Below are 20,388 nucleotides of genomic sequence, written 5' to 3'. Positions count from 1 at the left end.
CGTCTCACTTCTGTTGCCTTTGCTCATGCTCCCCATCTGGTTCTATATCTGATAAAATTTTTTCCACTTTTCTAGTCCAGTCCAAATACTATCACATTAATAGAAACTTCCCTGCACTCTGTCTTCTAAATGCCCATGATATTCATATTCAATTTGGCACACTCTGCCATGGGTAATGCCTCTTTGTCCAATTCCAGATTTTCAATCCTATCTGCCTACTAGACAGAGCTACCTAGCTATCCCAAAGCATCTAAAACACAGCTTGGACAAAACCTCTCTGTTCTTAGCTCCTGCCATATTTTCCACACCTGTTCCTACATCCTGCCACTGTTAGTCAGGGATCTCAATCATGTAGGCATGTCTCACTAAATCTAGGGAAAGCTGAGAAATTAGGCTTCCTAAGAAGGAAAAAAAAAAAAAAAAGATATTCCTGCTGGGTCTCACAGAGAAGGGTATGGGAAAGCCATCTAGAGTCCAAGGTGACTCTAAACAGAGGGCTATTTTATTGTCCTGCATAGCAATAGCTATCTAATCTTCTACCACCCTGGTGACTTGGTTCCCCTCTATGTAAGCTTCGATGGTTCACATGCCATCTGCACATCTTTACATAGCTTCTAGTTACTCATAATTTCTATCCCCTCATAACTTCAGTTCATTACAATTCACACTATTAATTCATTCTACAAATATTTATTAAGTGTCCACTATATTACAGGCACACAGGTCCTTTTCAGATGGAAGTTCCACTCTAGACTAGAGGACAGACACTGAACAAGAATTAAGACTGTGCTTCATGTTCTAGTGGGAAGTTACATAAATTTATAAGAGACAAACCTAACCTGGCTGGGCTAGCTCCAGTGAAAGGCAAACAGAGGAAGTGACATTTAAACTTCACTTGACCTAGAAAAAAGTAAAGTTATATCCATACTTCATACCTTACAGTAAGATAAATTCCAGATGGTTCAAAGACTAAATGCAGAAAATCAAACCATAAAAATATCCTCCCAAAAATCACAGGACAACTGTTCTTATAGTATGAAAGAGGTTTCTAACTATGACACAAAACTCAGAAGACATAAGAAAAAACAATATACTTGACTATATAAAAATAATTTTTAAAAATTTCTGTATAATCATTAGCAAAATTTTTTTTAAAAAGCAAACTGTCAGGAAGGAACATTTTTTTTTTTTAGGAAGGAACATTTTAAACTCAAATCAGACAAATGGGTAATTTTTCCAATATAAGAACTTCTAAAAATAAATTTAAAAACAACAAAAGAATATGACAAATTATGCACATATTTAAAGGTGCCCCATCTTCACCTGTAACAAGATAAAAGCAAATGAAAACTAGGTTTAAATGTCTTATCCTACAGACATATTCATATACATATATGAAATTAAGCCTATTCATAGTTATTAATTATAGGAGTCTATATGAAAAGGAAAAATTTGAAGCAACCTAAAGTCCTTTCAGGAAGAGACTGGTACAATGGAACTGTATGCAGGAGTAAAAAGGAATGGAAAGCTTTTATTTATGGATATGGAAAGATCTCAAAGACATTAAAAAAAAAAAAAAAGAAACCAAGGTGCAGAACAGTGTGTATCCCATTATACCACTTGCATAAATATCCTACTATAAATCCTATCAATTTGCTTCCATCTTTCTAGATCCTGCTTCTAAGAATAGTTTAAGTTACACCACAATGCCTGGTATAAAGCATACATACAATTAGTATTTGATGAAAGTAAGTTGATGAATAAAGTAAATAAATGGATAAAGGAACAAACTTGGGTATTTGGCCTAAACTCAACATACGGTCCTTTAATGCATAGATATGGAAAACCTACGAAAAAAAATATGGCTAAATCATAGCTATTTTGTTTCAGAAAAATCTAAATACATCCTTATGTAAGACAAAGATTACTTTTCAATAAACATAGGATGAATTTTCTATATTTAGCTATTCATATCCCTCAGGAAAGAAGCATTCGGCAGGGTACAGTTGTTTTCAACCTTTCCCTCAAAATCTGTCAATGGCTCAAGAGGAAAAAGCCTTAAAGGCTTTTTTCCAACAACTAAATTTTCTATAACTAGGAAAGCTAGAGAGGCTACATGAACAGATCATCTCCTACTTCTCTGGTGCATGAACCCCCTACTCTCACCCAGTATTCTTGTCATGAAAACCTTCATCACAACATCATCCCTTATGAACATCTGCTGTGTGCCAGACTGTGCTCCATGTTCAATGTACTTCCTGACCACAAACCTACAAGGGATGAGTATAATACAATGTCTCCATTTTACAGACACAGGGAGAGGCTTGAGGACCTGTGGATGTGTACTCAACATGCCACAGCAATGAGGAAGTTGCTTCTTAAGATAGAGTTTACTTTTCTACATGTAACATTCTGACAATAGATAGCAGTTTGAATAATCTGGATTACAAATGAAATACTAATATAAAGTAGTAACAGGTTTAGGATAAATGACACACATGAAATCCAAGAGCAGTGCTTCTTTATCTGCTCAGGAATCCTTAAAAAGCCCCTGCTTTGCATGTTTAGGTGGCAAAAGAGCACCCACACTCACCAGAGTGATAGGACACCTATGTGCCAATTGCCCAGTGAGTGTTTCTCACCAAGGCCCACTCATCACAGGTTATCAGAAGATTCTCCAGCTATTCATTATTATAACCAACTCATTCTCTCCACGGTAATTATCTGTGAGCAATGTATCATGCTGTCCTTGGAACCATCAAACTGACATATGATTAAATAGCAGAGGGCTCTGAAGTTAAATTTAAAACCACTCTCTTACACTTCAACTCACACATCACATCGAGATCTGTCCAGCCATGGGAATATTCCAGTTGACCAACACCAAAGGCCAGGGAGAGACTATTCCATGACTTTACATTCCCATCTGGGAGAGGCAATGGTTATGTTCTCAAAACCCTCTAAAGAGATTTTCCTAGGACCTAAAGTAAAACTTTGCAAAGCAATTCACTGCCCAAAGTTCTGCTTCTGCTACACATTAAATGTCTCAAAAGTTGCTCATGTTCACCATGTATCTGCACAATTACATGTGGGGTCTCACAAGAAATAGTATAACTTGTCCACACAATGGTGAGGATCACACACTTTTCAAATATCATTAAAAATTATTGCAAAGCATAAATTATTGTACACTCAGCTCTGTTTATACCAATAAGAATAATGCTTAGATTAACAATGTTACCAACTAGAAAAAAATTGGAAGAGAAGGTCAATGGGCAAGCTAGAGTTAAAACATAAGTCTCACTCCTCTTGGACTAAAAAAAGGAGCAACAAGAGATTCTTCTAGGGGAAATTTCTTTCCAGTCCCTGACTCACTCTATAATTTCTAGAATTAAAGTTTTCCTACAAAAATAATTTTACACATTTCACTTTATTTTTGCAGGAGCTATAAATTAGGAAAAATAACTTTTCCCCATCCTCACTAAAATAGTTGCACCAAAAGCAAAATCAGCCAATTTCTGTCTTCCTATTCTAGTTTTCATATTTCTGTAGCTTGATATCGCAGTTAATGTTCACCTGTATGGTAGTCACTGAATTTAGAATACAATTTAAAAGAGCAGTAAATATTATCAGAATTCCTTACAAAGAAATTTCCAAAGTTTTTGTTAGATATGTTAACAATAAAGTATTTTGTTCAGAGAAACATACACAGTACCCACTCATTTTTAAAGAGGTCCCTCCAAAATGTAGGCTTCACAAAAATGTGAAATTACGCAGTGTGAAAATTCCAAGTACCTTTACCCAATACGGAAGAGAGTCCTAGTCACCAGTTGGATAGGTTTCCCTACAACTTGAGCTGGTATTGTGGGTAATGAAGTGATAGAATTCACATTTCATAAGAAAAGCCATATAAAGGAAATAGATATTATTTTTCTAGAAAGTGATTTATAATAATACTGAGAAACTATTTTTTTTACATTCCTTCCCCTTCTCAACATTTACAGAAAAGGCTAACATATCTTGAGAGATTTACTATTTGCTGATATTCATCCATATGGTAGGACCAACCAAAAGCCAGGAGTAGGGGAGGAAAGGGGGGTGGCTTGTTGGGGGAGGGCAGGAGGTTTTGAAAAAAAAAAACACAAAGGAATGGTTAACCCTACTAACTTGGCATCTCTTCTTCTGAGGCCAAGACTTATCAGGCCTACCTGGAACTATCTTTTGATTTTGCTGTTGTGGTCATTGTTTTCTTTTTTTAAGATTTTATTTATTTATTCATGAGAGACACAAAGAGAGAGAGAGGCACAGACACAGGCAGAGGGAGAAGCAGGCTCCATGCGGGGAGCCTGACATGGGATTTGAGCCCAGGTCTCCAGGATCACGCCCTGAGCTGAAGGAGGCGCTAAACCGCTGAGCCATCTGGGCTGCCCTGCTGTCATTGTTTTAACAGATCTGCAAGTTGAGAATGGTTTTACTCCTCTCTAAGGAACCTTAGAAGCATATTGTACCACAAAGCATTTCAACTACAATGTACATTGTATTCCCTCTATCTTCTTCACATTCTAGAGGCTGCAGAGAAAGAGCCAGAGCAGCCACTCAAGTAAAAGCTAAAAAGCAAAAATAATACAGAGCATAAAGCCCTAGTTCTACAAATTGGAGCTGGCTCAGCAAAACATTAGCCATGGCAAGTCCTACCAAGGCCAGGTTGGAAAGGTGCAAGAACCAACCCCTGGCTACACCTCAAAGGTTCAAAAACATTTCCAAATATAGAACCTACTTTATGTTTGCAGGAGCTGTAAATCAGGGAAAACAACTTTTTCCATCCCCAATAAAATATTTGCACCCAAAGCAAAATCAACTGATTTCTGGCTCTCCACCAGTTCTGCTTGGGCATAAAATTTTCTGACACTTCACCAGAAATGTCAGCATTAGTATAAGGCAGCTAAAAGAGGGAAATAATTTTTTGACCTGTGGATAACCCCTTCAACCCCAACAGGAAAAGGAATTTTAAAAAACACCTGAAACCCAGTTTTTCCAGTTATTAGTATAAATGGGACAAACTATTTTTCTTAGTGGCCAAATCCTTCCTTATAGGAAGTGCTGGTCTTTGAATTCAGTGAGGGGAGGGGTTATGTCTGTTTTACTGCTATATTCCCAACACCCAGCACTGACTCCTGCATGCAGAAACATTTCAATAAACAGTCAAGAAAGGAGAGGAATAGAAGGAGAAAGAAAAGGGAAGGGGAAAAAGGAATATGAAGGGAAGGAATGAAAGAAGGAGAGAGGCAAGAAGGGAAATAGGGAGATAAGAAGGAGCAGAAGAGGGAAAGAGAAAGGGAGAGAGGCAGGGAGAAAATAAAATAAATCCAGGAGATGTTTTATCCTTTTCTTTTATTTGTGTTTTAATTTTTCTTGAACTTTCAAGCATCCAACTTGAGAAAAAACAAATTATAAGATCTCCGGTGCAGTCAACTCCACCTCCAGAAAGAGCCTACCAGCAACTTTCCATGGGGATTGAGTAAAGGGTGGGAGGGGTGAAGGTGAAGCTAATGGAAATTCCTCTCTCAACAGTCATTTATTCAACACACAGGAGTTTGCCACCTCCAGTGTGTGGCACAATATCCCATGGAGCTGGAGAACCAGCCAGTGCTCAAGGAGGCCACCATCTACCAGGAGATACAGTGCCTAATTCGAAGTAGGGTATAACATAGACCAGGGAAAAGGGTCAGATAAAGCTCTGAGGAGATCAAGGCAGGGAGAAATTGTTGCTGCCTAAGGAGCTCAGGGAAGGTTGAAGAGATGATGCCTGAGAAGAAACCAGCCCAAGAAGGGGTAAGGGTTATAGGAGAAGGGAGGGCATCAATATCAGGGCAAAGACAAAGGTTGGCTGCACAGCAGGCAAAACAGTACTTCCCCAAAGTGCTTCATGAGGTATATTCTATGAACCTCATATTTGGAAAACCATGGATCCCACACAATTGCACAGGAGTCCCTACTGTGGGCCTTCTCAAAGATCTTAATGCAATTAAAGCAGAAGTGGCAAAAGATTCCTTTTGTATGTCAGAAAGGACCGGCTTTTGGGTGAAAAAAAAAATTTCTTCACTTACTAGCTGTATTAACTTGAGCAAAATACTTAAATTTCATGAACTCCAGTTTCCTCTTCTTCAACACGGAAGAACTGACAGTCCCAACCTCATACAGTTGTTTTGAGTAAATACTGTATAGAAAGTGATTAATTCAGTGCTGACACTTAGCTAATACCCAATATTATTACTGCTGCTGCTTCTTCTGTTATTTCTATTATTATTAATATTAATGTGCATCATGAATATAAAAATGAAGAATGTCATATACATTATTTAATGATTTGGTCAGTTTTTCATCAGCTATTTTTTAAAAATGCCAGATCCAGCATATAGTGCCAGGCCTTAGCACACAGGAGGTGCTTACTAGGTATTTGTGGAGAGAATGGGGCAAGAACTGACCCTAGCAAAGAGCAAATTGTAGGACAGAAAGGGAATGCTCTAAGCAAGTTGTTTCTCATTATTTCTTTGGACAACAGGCCTCTGAGGTCCAGGAGTAATGACTTCATCCTTTGCTAGAAGAATGAGGCAGTACTGAGCTTTGGGGAAACATCACAAAGAGTTTATTTTGGTGGAAATGTTTGAAGTGACTCTGTAACAATGAGCTCACACTTGCTGCCAGGCGCCAGCCATCAGCTGGAGCCTGCCTGCCAGGGAGATGCACACAGCCCATCACCAATTCCATCTCTGTAGGACATATGCAGGGAGGAGGATCGCAGAAGACCTACTCCAAAGACATCTCTTTCCTCTCCAGGAGGGGATACTGAGGCATAAACAAGGAAGCACCTGCCTCAGAATCCAAAGCAAATCAGAGGCTGGAAGAGCCCAGGAAAGGCCCGAGCCTTCTGAATTTACTTGGTGAACTCTCTGGCAGGATTTTGAAGTGAATCCCAAAGGATACTTTTTTCTTTTTTTGTTCAAGTGCTGCGTACATTTATCTAGATAACTTCATCTGCCATAAGTCACATGCTAATCTCGCAAATAGTTCCTAGAAATGAGCAAACTTCACATAAACCCTCCCTCAGAGTGCAATGCAGGGATCCTACTAAATCTTCTTCAGCTTCCCACTGGTTTTTGTGTAAAGAGATTCTTGACAGAAGTGGAGTTTTCTGGAATAAGAACCTGAACAAATTTGGAATATGACATTTGCATTTTACAAACCGGATACTTATTACATGTCCATCTAATTTTTTTTTATGTCCATCCGATTTAAAGCAGAGAGTCTACGTAAAGTTTGAAAAGGAAATCAGGCCATTTTTAAAAATAGTTGGAGGGGAAGATTTCCCATGGAGTCTACAGCACAGAAAAAAAGACCCAAGAGTTAGTCAAGTTTTCACACTTCAGATTGGGAAGTAGGGAGATGAAGTGCAGACTACAAAATTCTATGGTAAGAAAGACCATACATCTTTTAAAGAATATGTGATAAGTGTATACACACATAACATATATATGTATAGACAGGGATACGTGTATGCTACATATACAAATACATGTAGCTCAACTGTGAGCCATATAAAGAAAGTACATGAGCTGTATTCAATCTAATTGTTATATTTCATTTATTTCCCCTTAAGTATTTTTTCCAAGTTTTTATTAAATTCCAGTTAATTAACATACAGTCTAATATGAGTTTCAGGTGTAGAATTTAGTGATTCAGCACTTACATACAACACCCAGCACTCATCACAAGTGCCCTCCTTAATACCAATCACCTAACCTAGTTAGCCCATCCCCCCTCTCCACCTGCCCTCCAAAATTGTTACATCTCATTTTATTTTAATTGGTAAACTTATAAGTGGTTGGGAAAAAAGCAAAGTTAACTCTGGAAACCCGTCAAAGCTCAAGAAAGCTTCCAAGACCTTTAGATATTTTTGTTCCAGGAAAGTAAAGCTGCCCAATTCCTCTTACACTAAAAATATAACAAGAGACTGTTGACAAGGATTGTACATTTTCTCTATTGTGTTCATTTGGGGTAAGAGGTTAAATGATATAGAAATAATATGAATCTTAATTTGACCATACAGTTCACACAACCAGACTTGACCTAAACTTTTTACCAAACTCAATTGACAATATCGAACCCCCTGTAGAGAGAGACCCCTTGTTACCCAAACCTCTCCCAGCCCTAATCCTGCATTCCGTCTTCTGAGAGTCAGAGTTCATGTTTATTCACCATGAAACAAGATAAAACTAAATACTACACAGTACAGTTTCTGACACATAAGATACAGCAGAATGCCTGTGAACAACATCTGAAGGTCCTGGCAGGGAGCCTCAGGTGTGAGAGCCAAAGGGGTCCCTGGTCTCAACAGCTTCCATATCAATAGGTGCAAATGAGGAGTAGCAAAGGAAAGCAAAAGGAGAAAGAAAACAAAAAAGACAGGCAAGTAGGAAAGCTTACAGCCTCATTAAATGAGAGGATCCAAAACTTGCAGGAAAGATTTGGATGCCATGTGGCCAACCTCCTCCTCTCCCACCTTCATTATGATGTCTGTATCTGCATATAGGGGTACCAGAAAGTGAATTAATAGTCATTAAGTTTTGGGTGAGAGCAGTTCTGTAGGACCATGCTTTCAATCTCTGTTTAGATCTCTGGAGAATTCTTGAGAATGGGCTTCTTTCAGTGAGATGAAGTTCAAGGCAGTTGCTGTGGGACGCCCAGCATGGTATGTGGGAATAGCAGAGATGTGGTTTCATTTTCAAGGACTATAAGCCATAGAACTTGGGAGCAGGCAGTGGGACAAAACTGGTGTGTGGGCAGGAGGCCTCATTTTGAAATTATCTGCCACTAGCATAAATGCTTTGGTCTGGTGGCTTTAGGTGATGAGCAGTAGACAGAATAAAAAAAGGTGTAGATACTGAATAAAGAGAAGAGAATAACATTGCTTGCCTCTCAAAAGAGCAACTACACTGGCTATCAATTTGGGTCCTTTTTTTTTTTTTTTTTTTTTTTTTCTAAACTTGGTAGCTCAAATCATACAGTGAGCAGCTTCTGGTAAATTCATTGATTGAATAAAGAAATAACTAGATAGTACGGCATATTACTGTAAAGAGAAGTCTTGCTTGACTTAAACAAGGGCCAGTTACTGACTTGGACTGCTATCTAAGAGGAATCAAATCTTGGATGCATTTCTAAAACAAAATGTTCATTTTGCTTCTTAATATCAGGGTGCACATAGTTAATGCTGAATCTAATTTTACATTTGGTTCCATATGCTATGCCCTAGGTAATTAAAGTATGTATTATGGCTAATAAAAATGAAGTTAAAAGTCAAAAACCAAAACAATGACAGGAAATAACATGTGTGTACAATATGTTACCAACACACTGATAATTTTCAAAAGTGACTTTACAAAAAGTATCATAAATCTTTCAAAACACAGTGATTTAGTAAGCAAAAAGTCTGAGTGGTTTGCACTATTAAATTTAGCTTTTGAGTTGCTGTGTCACAAGCAGATCTTTTGTTCTCCTAGGTTATATTTAGCATCCTGGATTTTGTTTTTTCCACTGCAACATGCTTTATCATCACACAGTCAATTTTCTGAGCTGCTCAGGAGAAATGCTCTAGAATTCACTCTGATTTCTCTTACTGATTGTATAATCTGGGAATCAAATGTATCAAATAATCCAACAGTGATTTATTTCCCATCTTCTTCTTTGCCCTTTCCCACCTATATGGCTTTCTCATAAAATAAACCTTCCCTAGGCATAGAATGAAATGGGGAAAAAAATGTGGTGGCCAGAGGAAAACCGTTTCAGAAATGTGTTTGTTAAACAAGTGCAAGCAATAAATTGAGCTTAGGAGGGAAAGGCAGTTAGAAGAAAAACTGAAAGTACTGACCTGACAGTCAAGCTGATTGGAGCAAGGGTGAAAGCAGCGATTTGGAGGATAAGCAGAAAGGAAAAGGATAGCAAAAGAGAATAAAAGGAAGGAAATGCATTAGTTTTAAACATACAGCCAACAGATGTTATATTAGCAGGTTTTATAACCAAATGAAGGATAATAAAGCAACTTTTATCTGATATTATCCCAAAAAGTCCTGGGCACACATTGTAAGATGCTCTATTAAATATTATATACATAAGAAACCAGTCTCTGCTCTCATGCATTATCACTAAAAGTACTGGTATGAACTACAGGTGTGCTCCAGCAACCCAATAGCAGAATTTGTTCTTTTCTGGAGGAATATTCATAGGGAAAGTTCCTATATGTGTCCACACAAAATTTTATTATTTAATAAACTGAAATAGGAGTTGCTAAGACATTAGAGTTAGTAGTAAGCACTGATGTCAGAAATATTTATTTGAACCAATAAATTGGATGGTTATATCTTAGGAGATATTCTTCCTTCCTCCCTGAAAACCAAAATTAGCTGAACAATTTGGCTTTCTGTTTAAAGATTTCCATTTTAGATGCTCACAAAGCACAGTACCTAGCAATGATCAAAGACACTGTGAGCAGGGCTTTGGGTGAGGTGCTGCTTGCCTATCAGCCTCCCAAGAAAGGACAGGGCAACTTCCAAAGCTGAGGGTAATTTTTTTCAGTTGTGAAAATGAGGATTATACTTCATCACTGAAAATATCCAGATGCTTGATAACTTATTTGTACAAAAATATTTAACATGCCCTTGTAAGTAATCAAAATAATAAAGTCCCAAATCCAAGCAAAAATTAAAAGATAAAAAAAAAAAGTCATGATGTTCAAGCTACCACAGGAGCAAACAATAGGCATTCATTTGTAAACCTATATAATGCTTTTTGTAAAAAACAGAGTGTATGAACAAGTATATTACCAGCTATCTGCTCAAGGGGACCCCATTAATAATTCCATACTATTAAGAAGTAATTTTAGGGGCACATAGCTGGCTCAGTCAGAAGAGCATGTAACTCTTGATCTCAGGGTTGTCAAGTTGAGCCCCATGTTGGGTGCAGAGATTACTTAAATAAATAAAACTTAAAATATTTTTAAAAATAAGTAACTTTAAGCATTTCACAGAGGAAGGTAAAACAAAACAAATCCTCAGGAGAAAGCTTAAACAAGAATATTTCAAGTGAAAACAGTATTGATCATAATGATAAAAATCAAAGAGAAAATTCAGAATTAAACACACAATGAAAGCTTTGGTCCAATAACCCCTTGTATCTGAAAGTCCCCTGCACAGTGTTTCATGATCATGAACACACAACTGATCAAAAATAAGTGACAGGGTCATGATAATTGTGGGGATTTTGACCCCAGCTGTTATTTCAAATTCTTCTGGATGAGAGAAGTATATCAAACTGAGCTCCATAGCCAAGCTTTAGAGGATCCTAAATTGAAACAGCAAGCAAACATTTAAGATCAGTTGCCTTTTCCAAGGATTCGTAGTTTTCATCAAATTCTCAAAGGCATCCATGACAACCAAAGGATTGCTAGGGATGGTGCAAAACCATCCGCCACTTGTTTCATTGAAATTTCTTCACTTTAACAAACAAAAAAGGATATTTCTCAGCAAGAAGAGTTTATATCAAAACAAATAGAACTGCTATCAGGTTTCTTGGTTGTACCATAAGACTTCTAGAACATAGTACATTTTTTTAAATAAAGCTTCAGTTTAGATTTTGTTAAAAGTGTTCTGAAAGGCATCAAAGAAATTATGTTGGCACATTACTGAAAAAGTTCAGAAGGAAAAAATAATAGTCTGTTTCTCAACTCTTAGATAAGGTGCTTTTAGGCATCTAAAATGATTTCCCAAATGTCCAAATATCTGATGGAATTAGTCCTTGAACCAGATAATTAAGAACTACCTGTTTTCTATTCTGATATTATGTCTTAGGAGTAGAAACCCAAAGGACCCACCCTCCTCTCCACAGTGGGGAGGATATGACTGAGGGCTTGATTCGGGCATTCCCCGTCTCCTAGACAAATATCGACAAACCTCTTACCATATTTAGGATAATTACATGAAAGGTCACCTGATGGATTCCTTCCTGTGGCTGAGATGCCAAAAACCTAGTGGCAGCATGCCTTGTTTGACAAGAGATGTTAACTCTCTCTTTCCCCTAAGGCAGAATTAATTCTGAAACTCTAAATAAAACTCAGAGCCCTTGATGGGCACTGACACAGAAAGACCACATATTCCCTCCCTCTAATGTTTGATTACCTATCTGATCATATAGCAGACATGGTATCTAGCATGGTTAATCAAATGAAGACTTCAGTCTGATTTGGACCAACTCTCAGAGGTATGCTTAAGGCCCTTCACCCATCTTGTGTTAAACCTCCCCAGAGTCCAGCTGCCTGCTGCCCATGGCAGAAGCTCCATGCTGAGCCATAAGCATCAAGTGCAAGAATTTATAGGAAAAAAAATGCACGTGGGGACCATACTGGAACAATATGCATTTTGGAAAGCAAATCTTTAATGGCTGATGTAAAACATTATTCACGTGGAATTTAAGAGGTAAATGCATCCATGTAAGTGCCAGGCATATGCTATTTGGAATGTATACATTGTGAAGAAAATTAAAAATGGGAAGATTAGCAGAGTAGAAAGAAGCAAGAATTGCCCTCTGAGAGAGAAGTAGACAAGTGTCAGTGTCTTTTGAATTATGCTATTCCTAACCCTGAACCTTTTGTTGCACATGACTGAAGTTCTGGAATATTTTAGAACACTCATTGCTTTTAAAAAGAAGTCTTTTCACTCTGGTAGGTCACATTACAGACCAGAGACCACAAATTTATTTCAAGTTCAATTTTTTTTGGTTTTCAAAATCACAAACTTAATTGCAAACACTCCTCCATGACTCCAAAATGGAGATATATGTCACATTGCTAAGAAATCTTTAGTTTCCAACATTATGAGGTAGGAATTTTGTAGTTTAAGCCAGAAAATGGAGGTACTGCCCAATTTGAAAAGGGCTGCCTGACAAACAAGGAAGGTGTTTTGGTCAGAATACACATGAAGCCCGGCAGATAATGATTCAGAAAGGCAGGCCAAGGCTAAGCTCTCCTTTTCCCAAGAAACTTCCCTCTTGCTCTCCACCCCCACTCCCCCCACCATCTCCAGCAGGGCCTGGGCTGGGGCTAGGGCTTGGGCTCAGACATTTCCCAGACTATGTTCTGCTGCTGGACCCAAGACACAGGCAGGCAGAGAACTGGGACAGACTCAAGTCTCACCACACATTTTATGAATTACAGTGCCTGGGAGGCATCAGCTTTAAGGAAAGGCAAAGACAGAGATAAAGAAAATGTGCAGAAAGTACATAAAGATAAATGCCTGTAAAATCACTGTTGTTTTAATGCATTCCATATTGAGGATATAAAAATGTGAATATTCAAAATGATTTAATGGCACTAGTGTCCAGCTAAGACCTGTTTGTCGAACAAGATGACGATGCTATTTTTATGCAAATATTTATAGTAGCTAATCCTGATTTTTCAGTTATAGTTCTGAGGAGCTGGGTTAGTGCAGAAAAATGCCTTCAAAATGTGGGGCACATCACTTTCTCTCATGAAAGCTAATAAAGATGAGACAGATCTCCTGGGGCCTAGCAGCAATGCCTCTCTCTCTTTAGGCTATGTGACTGTTTAGTGCTACTGGACTAACTTCTTCCTTCTGGTTCATTGTGGGACAGGATTGTTCTCAGCCCTCGTCTGTTAGACCTGGGTTCAAATCCTGACTCTTGATCTTATAAACTCTGAAAGCTTTAGGAAGTTACTTAATCTTATAAGTCATAGTTTTCTTATCTATAAAATAAAGACAATGATACTTTCTGTATTGTGGGAGATTAGATGGCACAGTATTGCAGGTCAACTGATTGGCAGAGTACCTGATATACAATGTAAGCAAAAATACATATATTATTATTATTGTAATTACTATTATTAACATTATCTAGGGCATAGATAATATTATGCCCTTCAGAAGCTCACAGCTTCTCAGAACAGATTAACAATCAGGAAACATTTACCATAGTTTTGCCTACTTCTGACCATTGGATCAACCTCCAGAAGGTAACTCAACCTTTCAGGGTCTCAGCTTTCTCACCTTTAAGGATTTTGTTTGCCCGCTTATCTCAGGAAAATAAATTCTTGATTTAATCACTAAAATTGGTCACAGTGTATAAAAATCTGATTATCATCAAACTAATACTAAGATTTTTAAGCAAAATATTAATTGACTTGAAGTCTGAATATATTAAATACTATGTTTGAAAATCTTAAAAATTTGAGAATTGACCTATCCATTTAAATACATGGCCACTTAATATTGAGAATTTATTTGTTTTAGCATTTAACTGTTTGTGATAATATAACTGTCCCACCAGGACATGGCACCTAAAAAGTATGATACATTTTAAAAGGTTTTTAGAGATTCAATTCTAACAAGATTTAAGGTCACAGAGCTGGCATGAAGCAGAGGCAAAATTTGAACCCAGGTCTTTTTGTCAGTATAGCCAGTGATCTTTCCACAAGGCCACAGAGAGCTATTCTGCATATGTCTTTAAGTCCTTTCAGGCCTCGCAAGTGTCTTGATCAAAGCTGGCAAGCATTCACTGATTTATTCAAAATTTGTTGATCTCTTCCATATGGACTAAATCTAGGAAAGACAAATTTTGCCTTATTGCTGAACCAATATGAAATCCTCAGAGGTAATGGAGTTACATAAGATTATTCAGAAATTCTTTCCTTCTATGAAATATAGGAAAAAGCATTGATAGAAAGCTTATTTTTAGAGTCTATCCTATATATAAATACAATATGGATTGTGATTTATCTGAAAATCTAAATATTCTAGAATCCTGATATAACCCTCTTTGTTTTTGACCGAATTTGCTATCAGATAGGCCTGCCTCAGACTTTATTCAAACATATTTATTTAACAAATGCTATAAGGTCCTCTTAAAAGATACATCCCTCGATGAATTTGCTGTGGTGTGCCAGAAGACATCCAAAGGACATGAGCTCCCTTTCCTTTCTTTTACCTTGAATGAATTGCCAAATATATTCTTTGTGTGAAACAAACCTAAACCACACATGTTTGTCTTTCATGGCAAAAGCAAAAACAAAAACAAAACAAAACTAAGGTTTCAAGTAGTCATAGCCTCAATGTCTCACACACCTTGCTAGCACATGTGTTAGATGAGAGATATCACTGAAGAAACTTGGCTATTATATTTTTAAACATGTAAGAAATACATAAGCCTTCAAAAGATAAGCCAATTGTCTTCTTGAGTGTCCCACAGAAACATAACATCATCCCTAACAGTCCCTATTCCTCTCATACATAACCCATTTCCTACTTGAAATATGAATGTGCATTCCAAGTCTACTACCACCTGTAATGGGCAACTAAGCAATCCATGCTCACTCACTGCTGACAATTCGCAACATGACTGCAAAATTTACCTCTCAAGTTCTGCAATCTTCTTGTCCTTGTCATTCTTTTCATTCTCCACCTCCTTGAGGATCTCCAGCAACCGGTCGACTTCCGCTTGAGCCTTGCCACACTCATCACGGTAGTAAGATGCCTCTTTATCAAGTTGTTTTATTCGGTCTGCAAACTCGGGATTCATCCTGGAGTCATCTTCAATATTATGAGCCTTCAACATTATATTTTTAAAGAATGTAGTTAAGACAACAATTTAGAACAATAGGTAGTACAGTCACCAATGGCCCAGAAATTATCTTTGGAGAAAAAAATAATAACCATCAAGAATTATGGGTATACTGTCAGTTAAAAGGCAAAATGGAAAATGACATGTTTCAGCTACCTTAGAACAATGTTGATTTTAAATTATAATATAGCTTCACAGGAGAGTTTCTTTTATTGTTAATATTTTATTGCATTAAATGTTACTACTTTCAGGAGGTTTTTTCCCCACTAAGAAGTGGGAGATTAGTTGAGGGAGAGATTGTGACATCTTTATCCTGATGTTTTGGCAAGCAGAACTAAGACAATTCAACTCCTTACAATTAAGGAGGTGATTCATACCAACAGCTTCCTTTTCCAGTAGAGAAACTGAGATAGATAAAACAATATTAAATTATTTTTCCAAGAACCATCAAGGGTATATGTAAGGCAAGGAACATGTAAGAGACTGCTTGATCACTGAACACTTCATCCCACTGAGATTTTTTCAGCAGAAGATGTAGGTTGAGAGAAAGACTTGCAAGTGAGGAAGGGCTTTCCAGCTAACAGTCATACCCATAAATTCTTGTTCTCTTGATTAAATTTAACCTGAACCAGGAGGAGGATGAGCTAATTCATGAACAAGCACACAGACGAGAATCTGCAAACACATGCATGGGTGGGTGGCAGCTTCACACACAAAAACATACACAGGCAACAACACAGCAACAATACTGCAGAATAATTTGCAGCCAAAGTATTTGTGATTCTTGCGTGTCTGAAAGTGTGTTATGACTTTTTTTTCCCAAAATAAACTTTTGGCTGAAATATTCTCAGACAGATGGAAATAACACTGCACTGCAATGTTTTGCCTACCCCTTGTTTCCCATTATTCCTAATTGACTTCTTCAAAGAGTAGGCAGGGAAAAAACAAGTAGTTTAACAACAGTGCACATTCAACAGAGAAAGTTCAGAGAAGTCATATATGTGTGTATCTCCAAAATCCATATGTGAAATCATACAATGTTAACAATTTATTAGGACTTAAGTTGTTCTGCTGTCTTGCCATGTAGAATAGATGTTCACTGTATTTTTATATCTTTTTGTTTAATTTCAGGGAAAAAACAAGGCAAGCAAGCTACAGCTACTGTGGGGTTAAATGAATCATGCATGGTTAGAAAAATTAATACTAATACTACTTTACAAGGGTGACAGCTTTTGCAATGATTTAGTTGAAAAAAATTAAAAAATTAGTATAAAAATAAATTTCTTATTTATGACAAAATAATCATTTTTAGAATAATATTCTTGCATGTAACATATTATTTAAGCATGAGGATAGGAGGAAAATAATTTGCTTTCATGTTCTTTAATCTAAGATTTCCTTATTCAAGAAATAAACTCAACTACGCAAAAAGAACTTGGGAAAATTTATTAATTCAACAAACTCTCCAGTACTGGTTTATTTTCTTTTACCAACATTTCTCAGAGATAATTTATTTTTATTTACTTAGTATGTACACTGGATTTCATTCTACTAGATTAGTGAGCTTTTTCAGTATAATTAAAATAATCTAAAAGAGAATCCTGAGCTAATATGCCTTTAGAAGTTTATTTATCTAACAATTTTATTTTAAACTGAAGTAATGAACATTTAAATTTGTTAATCTCCACTTTTAAAATGTAGAGTAGATATTCTATTTTAAAAGAAAATAACTATTCCATATATCTATTTCTATTTGTATAAGAATTCATTACTCTTATATCAGAAAAGTGCTGAAAATACAGTTTTAAAAATTTCTAAGAAAGAGAAACAAAATGTTGATATTAATTCTCTTCCACTTTTATGCTATATTACCATTATTCTAGGCAGCTACAAAGATTTTCATGACATTTTCTCAAACTACCTGACCAAGAATATCAAGATCTTTTAAAGAGAACTCATGAATTGAGCTAGAAATGTGCAAAACAAACATAAATGTTTTGATTCCATGTTCCTGATTTAAGTTACGATTCCTTTCTTGATCCTGATTTAAAGATTCACAAAGAGCTAGCAGTTCAGTTAGCCACTGTGCTTTATTTTAGTTGCTTTTATTCTTATGATTATTATTATCATTATTTTTAATAAATGGGTACAGGATTACTAATTGTGAGACTTAGAATCTAAATCTAGCCCTGTGTCTTATGAGTACTACAGACAAAGGAGTTAGCCTCTCCAAGGACAACAAAAGCTATGAATAAAATAAACATGGGAAAGGTATTATTCATTTGTATTATTATGACTATTATTTAATGATATGCAACCCACCAGTAGAGCTTGTTATACAGCTAGGGTACTGGTTTATTTAGTTTTTCATCAAGATAGTACATATATCTTGGATAAGCCTCCCCACTAGGCTTACAGAAAAAGCAGTCTGCTGGTAGATGAGTATCTGAGCACATTCTTTATTTTAACTCTGTAAAGAGAAGGTAACCTAAAGCCAGTTTTCAATACCAGGTGAAATTAGATGGTTGGTAGTCTTTGCAACCAAACAAATGAATATGGTTAAAGGACACATGGGATGTTTAGAAGTACAGAAAGCCTAGGAAAAGACATGCCTGAATCTAGACCACTGTTGGCCTCATGATATTAAAGTTAGATCATGTTATTAAAACAGATCATAGTCAAGTTTACAGTTAGCCTGATATCTGTTAGATAATACTTGTAGGTGCTAATGACTCTTCCTTTTAAAAGGAATAAGCAACCACAAGAATACCTTGGAGTTAAATCCATCTCCATATCAATGATAGGTCACAATTCTTTGAAGGGTTATTAAATAAAGATGCAAATAGAAAAAAATGCAAATAGATACCATTTAAAAAATTTAAAGTCAATAGAAAGCTTTAAGAAAGAATCATATAGAGATGGATGAGTAACAGTTGCTTCTGGGTCATCACTAGGGTCCATGCGAAGAAGACTCAAGGGAGAGGAGTTTCCCATGACTGATAGCTGCTTAGTCCCAGATCAACCTGAGTTGTGAGGGTAAAAGTCTCCACAGAGTTCATAAAAGATACAGCAAGTAACCACCTCTATTCAGCTTCAGTCATAACTTTTCAGCTGATGGACTAAAATTGTTAACCAGTGTAGCATAAGTGTGTTATACTATGATATACAGACATGAGGATTATAGTATGCTAAAGAAATACAGGAGGAACTTGAGCTTATAAAGAAGTGCTTCCTTCCAAGTTATAAGGCCAGAGCCTACTCTAAAAATGAAGTGAAGGAAGCACTTTATTTGCATTTAGCAATGCTCTTGCCTTTTCTAATTATAACATGGATTCTTTAAGCTAGAATGGTAGCTACTGATGGGGATTAAAAGTAGGTAACAGAATTGGACCTAATATACTTTAGACACTACAGAGAAAAATAATAAATATATTTGAATGATCATTATCTAATAAATTCCTATCACAGCATTCTGACCCATTCAAGGTTTAAACTAAAAATGCACAGTAATTATTTTCCCTTGTGGATCTGTCAATTTGAAATTAATTCTCCCAAAGGTCAGGAAGTGACAGCCCATTTCATTCTAAGGCACATCAACTCTGTCCCCTCTCTTCATTTGTCAGGAATCTAGCTCTTTAAAATGCAAATTGGTGTGGATTTCATGGTTTTAGAAGCTATTTATCATAAATATAGGGAAGAACATTGTCACTTTCAAAGACATCTCCAGTCATCAAAACCAAAAAAATATTGATTAGCATTCTTTTCTTAAAGTAGAGATTTAATTTTGCTGATTAAACCAGTCAGTTTAAAGGGAAATTCAAGTATTTGGTTCTGTTTCAACATATTTCTGATCACTTTTAGAGCAGCTCTCAAACATCTCTCAGGAACACAGAAAACTGGGGAAAATATATTTCAGAAAAGTCTGTATTGCATATTAGATCAGTAAGTTTTGAGGGTCCCCCAATTATGTTTTCCTACATTTCCACATGTAAGGAAATTTCCCCACAAATGGAAATAATCAAAACAACTTTGGAGCCTCACTGATGTGGGCACGCCTTGGAATTTTGATGTGAACTGACTTTGAAAGTCTGAATCAAGCACAAACAAGAAATCTGGTCATGACTTAGGACAAAGAGAACATAACAATACCTAGTGGCTATTTAAATTATAGAATTTAGAACTATTTCAGGAAATAAGGCAAAGATTCAGGTTAATATTATACTTAAATTAAAGTTAAGAGCAAAAAGTGCCTTAAGCCAAACCAGAGATTGATAGTATCGATATGAAAAATCCCAAGTTTATTAATATTTCTTTGGTAAAGGTTGGATGTTGATTATTTTCAGTAAAATTCTAGTTCATCTTTCTGAGTGCCTAGAAAGGAAAGCATTAACTTTGGCCCAGAAACCTGCTGCAAAACTGGGCAGGGAATATTCAATTATAATATTATATAGCATTCTTTCTTTGAAATGGGGCTTAACAATTTTTAAAAAATCATTTCTTTCAAAATAAACAAATGATTAGTCATGATCATAAAGCACAAGCAGAACACTAACTAATGAGTCTGATGATTTTTCTTCCCTGCTACTTATGAGTTTCAGCAATAATTTGTTAAATTTATGCCCAGTGAAAATATGATTCTTGATTGCAGTACTTTGGGGGGTTTAAACATTCTTTTCATATCTAAGCAACAGAAAAGGGCATATAAAC

General features: G+C 36.4%; 1 protein-coding gene across 24 annotated transcripts in view; it reads right to left on the bottom strand.

Moving 5' to 3' along the window:
- The window catches only part of ERC2 (ELKS/RAB6-interacting/CAST family member 2), a 904,101-nt gene that overhangs the window by 443,174 nt on the left and 440,539 nt on the right, over positions 1–20,388 (bottom strand). For 20 of the 24 annotated variants that reach the window (XR_013357839.1, XR_013357837.1, XR_013357838.1 and 17 more), the window contains 2 exons: positions 15,473–15,666; positions 9,926–9,937 (listed from right to left, as the gene is read on the bottom strand). Coding sequence is in view for 21 of the 24 variants with exons in the window: in XM_077858464.1 (XP_077714590.1) it covers positions 9,926–9,937; positions 15,473–15,666 (206 nt within the window). In the remaining 3 variants the exon portion in view is untranslated. The remainder of the gene's footprint in view (positions 1–9,925; positions 9,938–15,472; positions 15,667–20,388) is intronic. The other 4 variants (XM_077858467.1, XM_077858471.1, XM_077858475.1 and 1 more) reach the window with 1 other exon arrangement.

Source organism: Canis aureus, chromosome 19, assembly GCF_053574225.1.
Source record: "Canis aureus isolate CA01 chromosome 19, VMU_Caureus_v.1.0, whole genome shotgun sequence".
NCBI classification, from domain to species: Eukaryota; Metazoa; Chordata; class Mammalia; order Carnivora; family Canidae; genus Canis; species Canis aureus.
The sequence above is the reverse complement of the archived record's forward strand: the minus strand, read 5'-3'. Positions and strand labels throughout refer to the sequence as shown.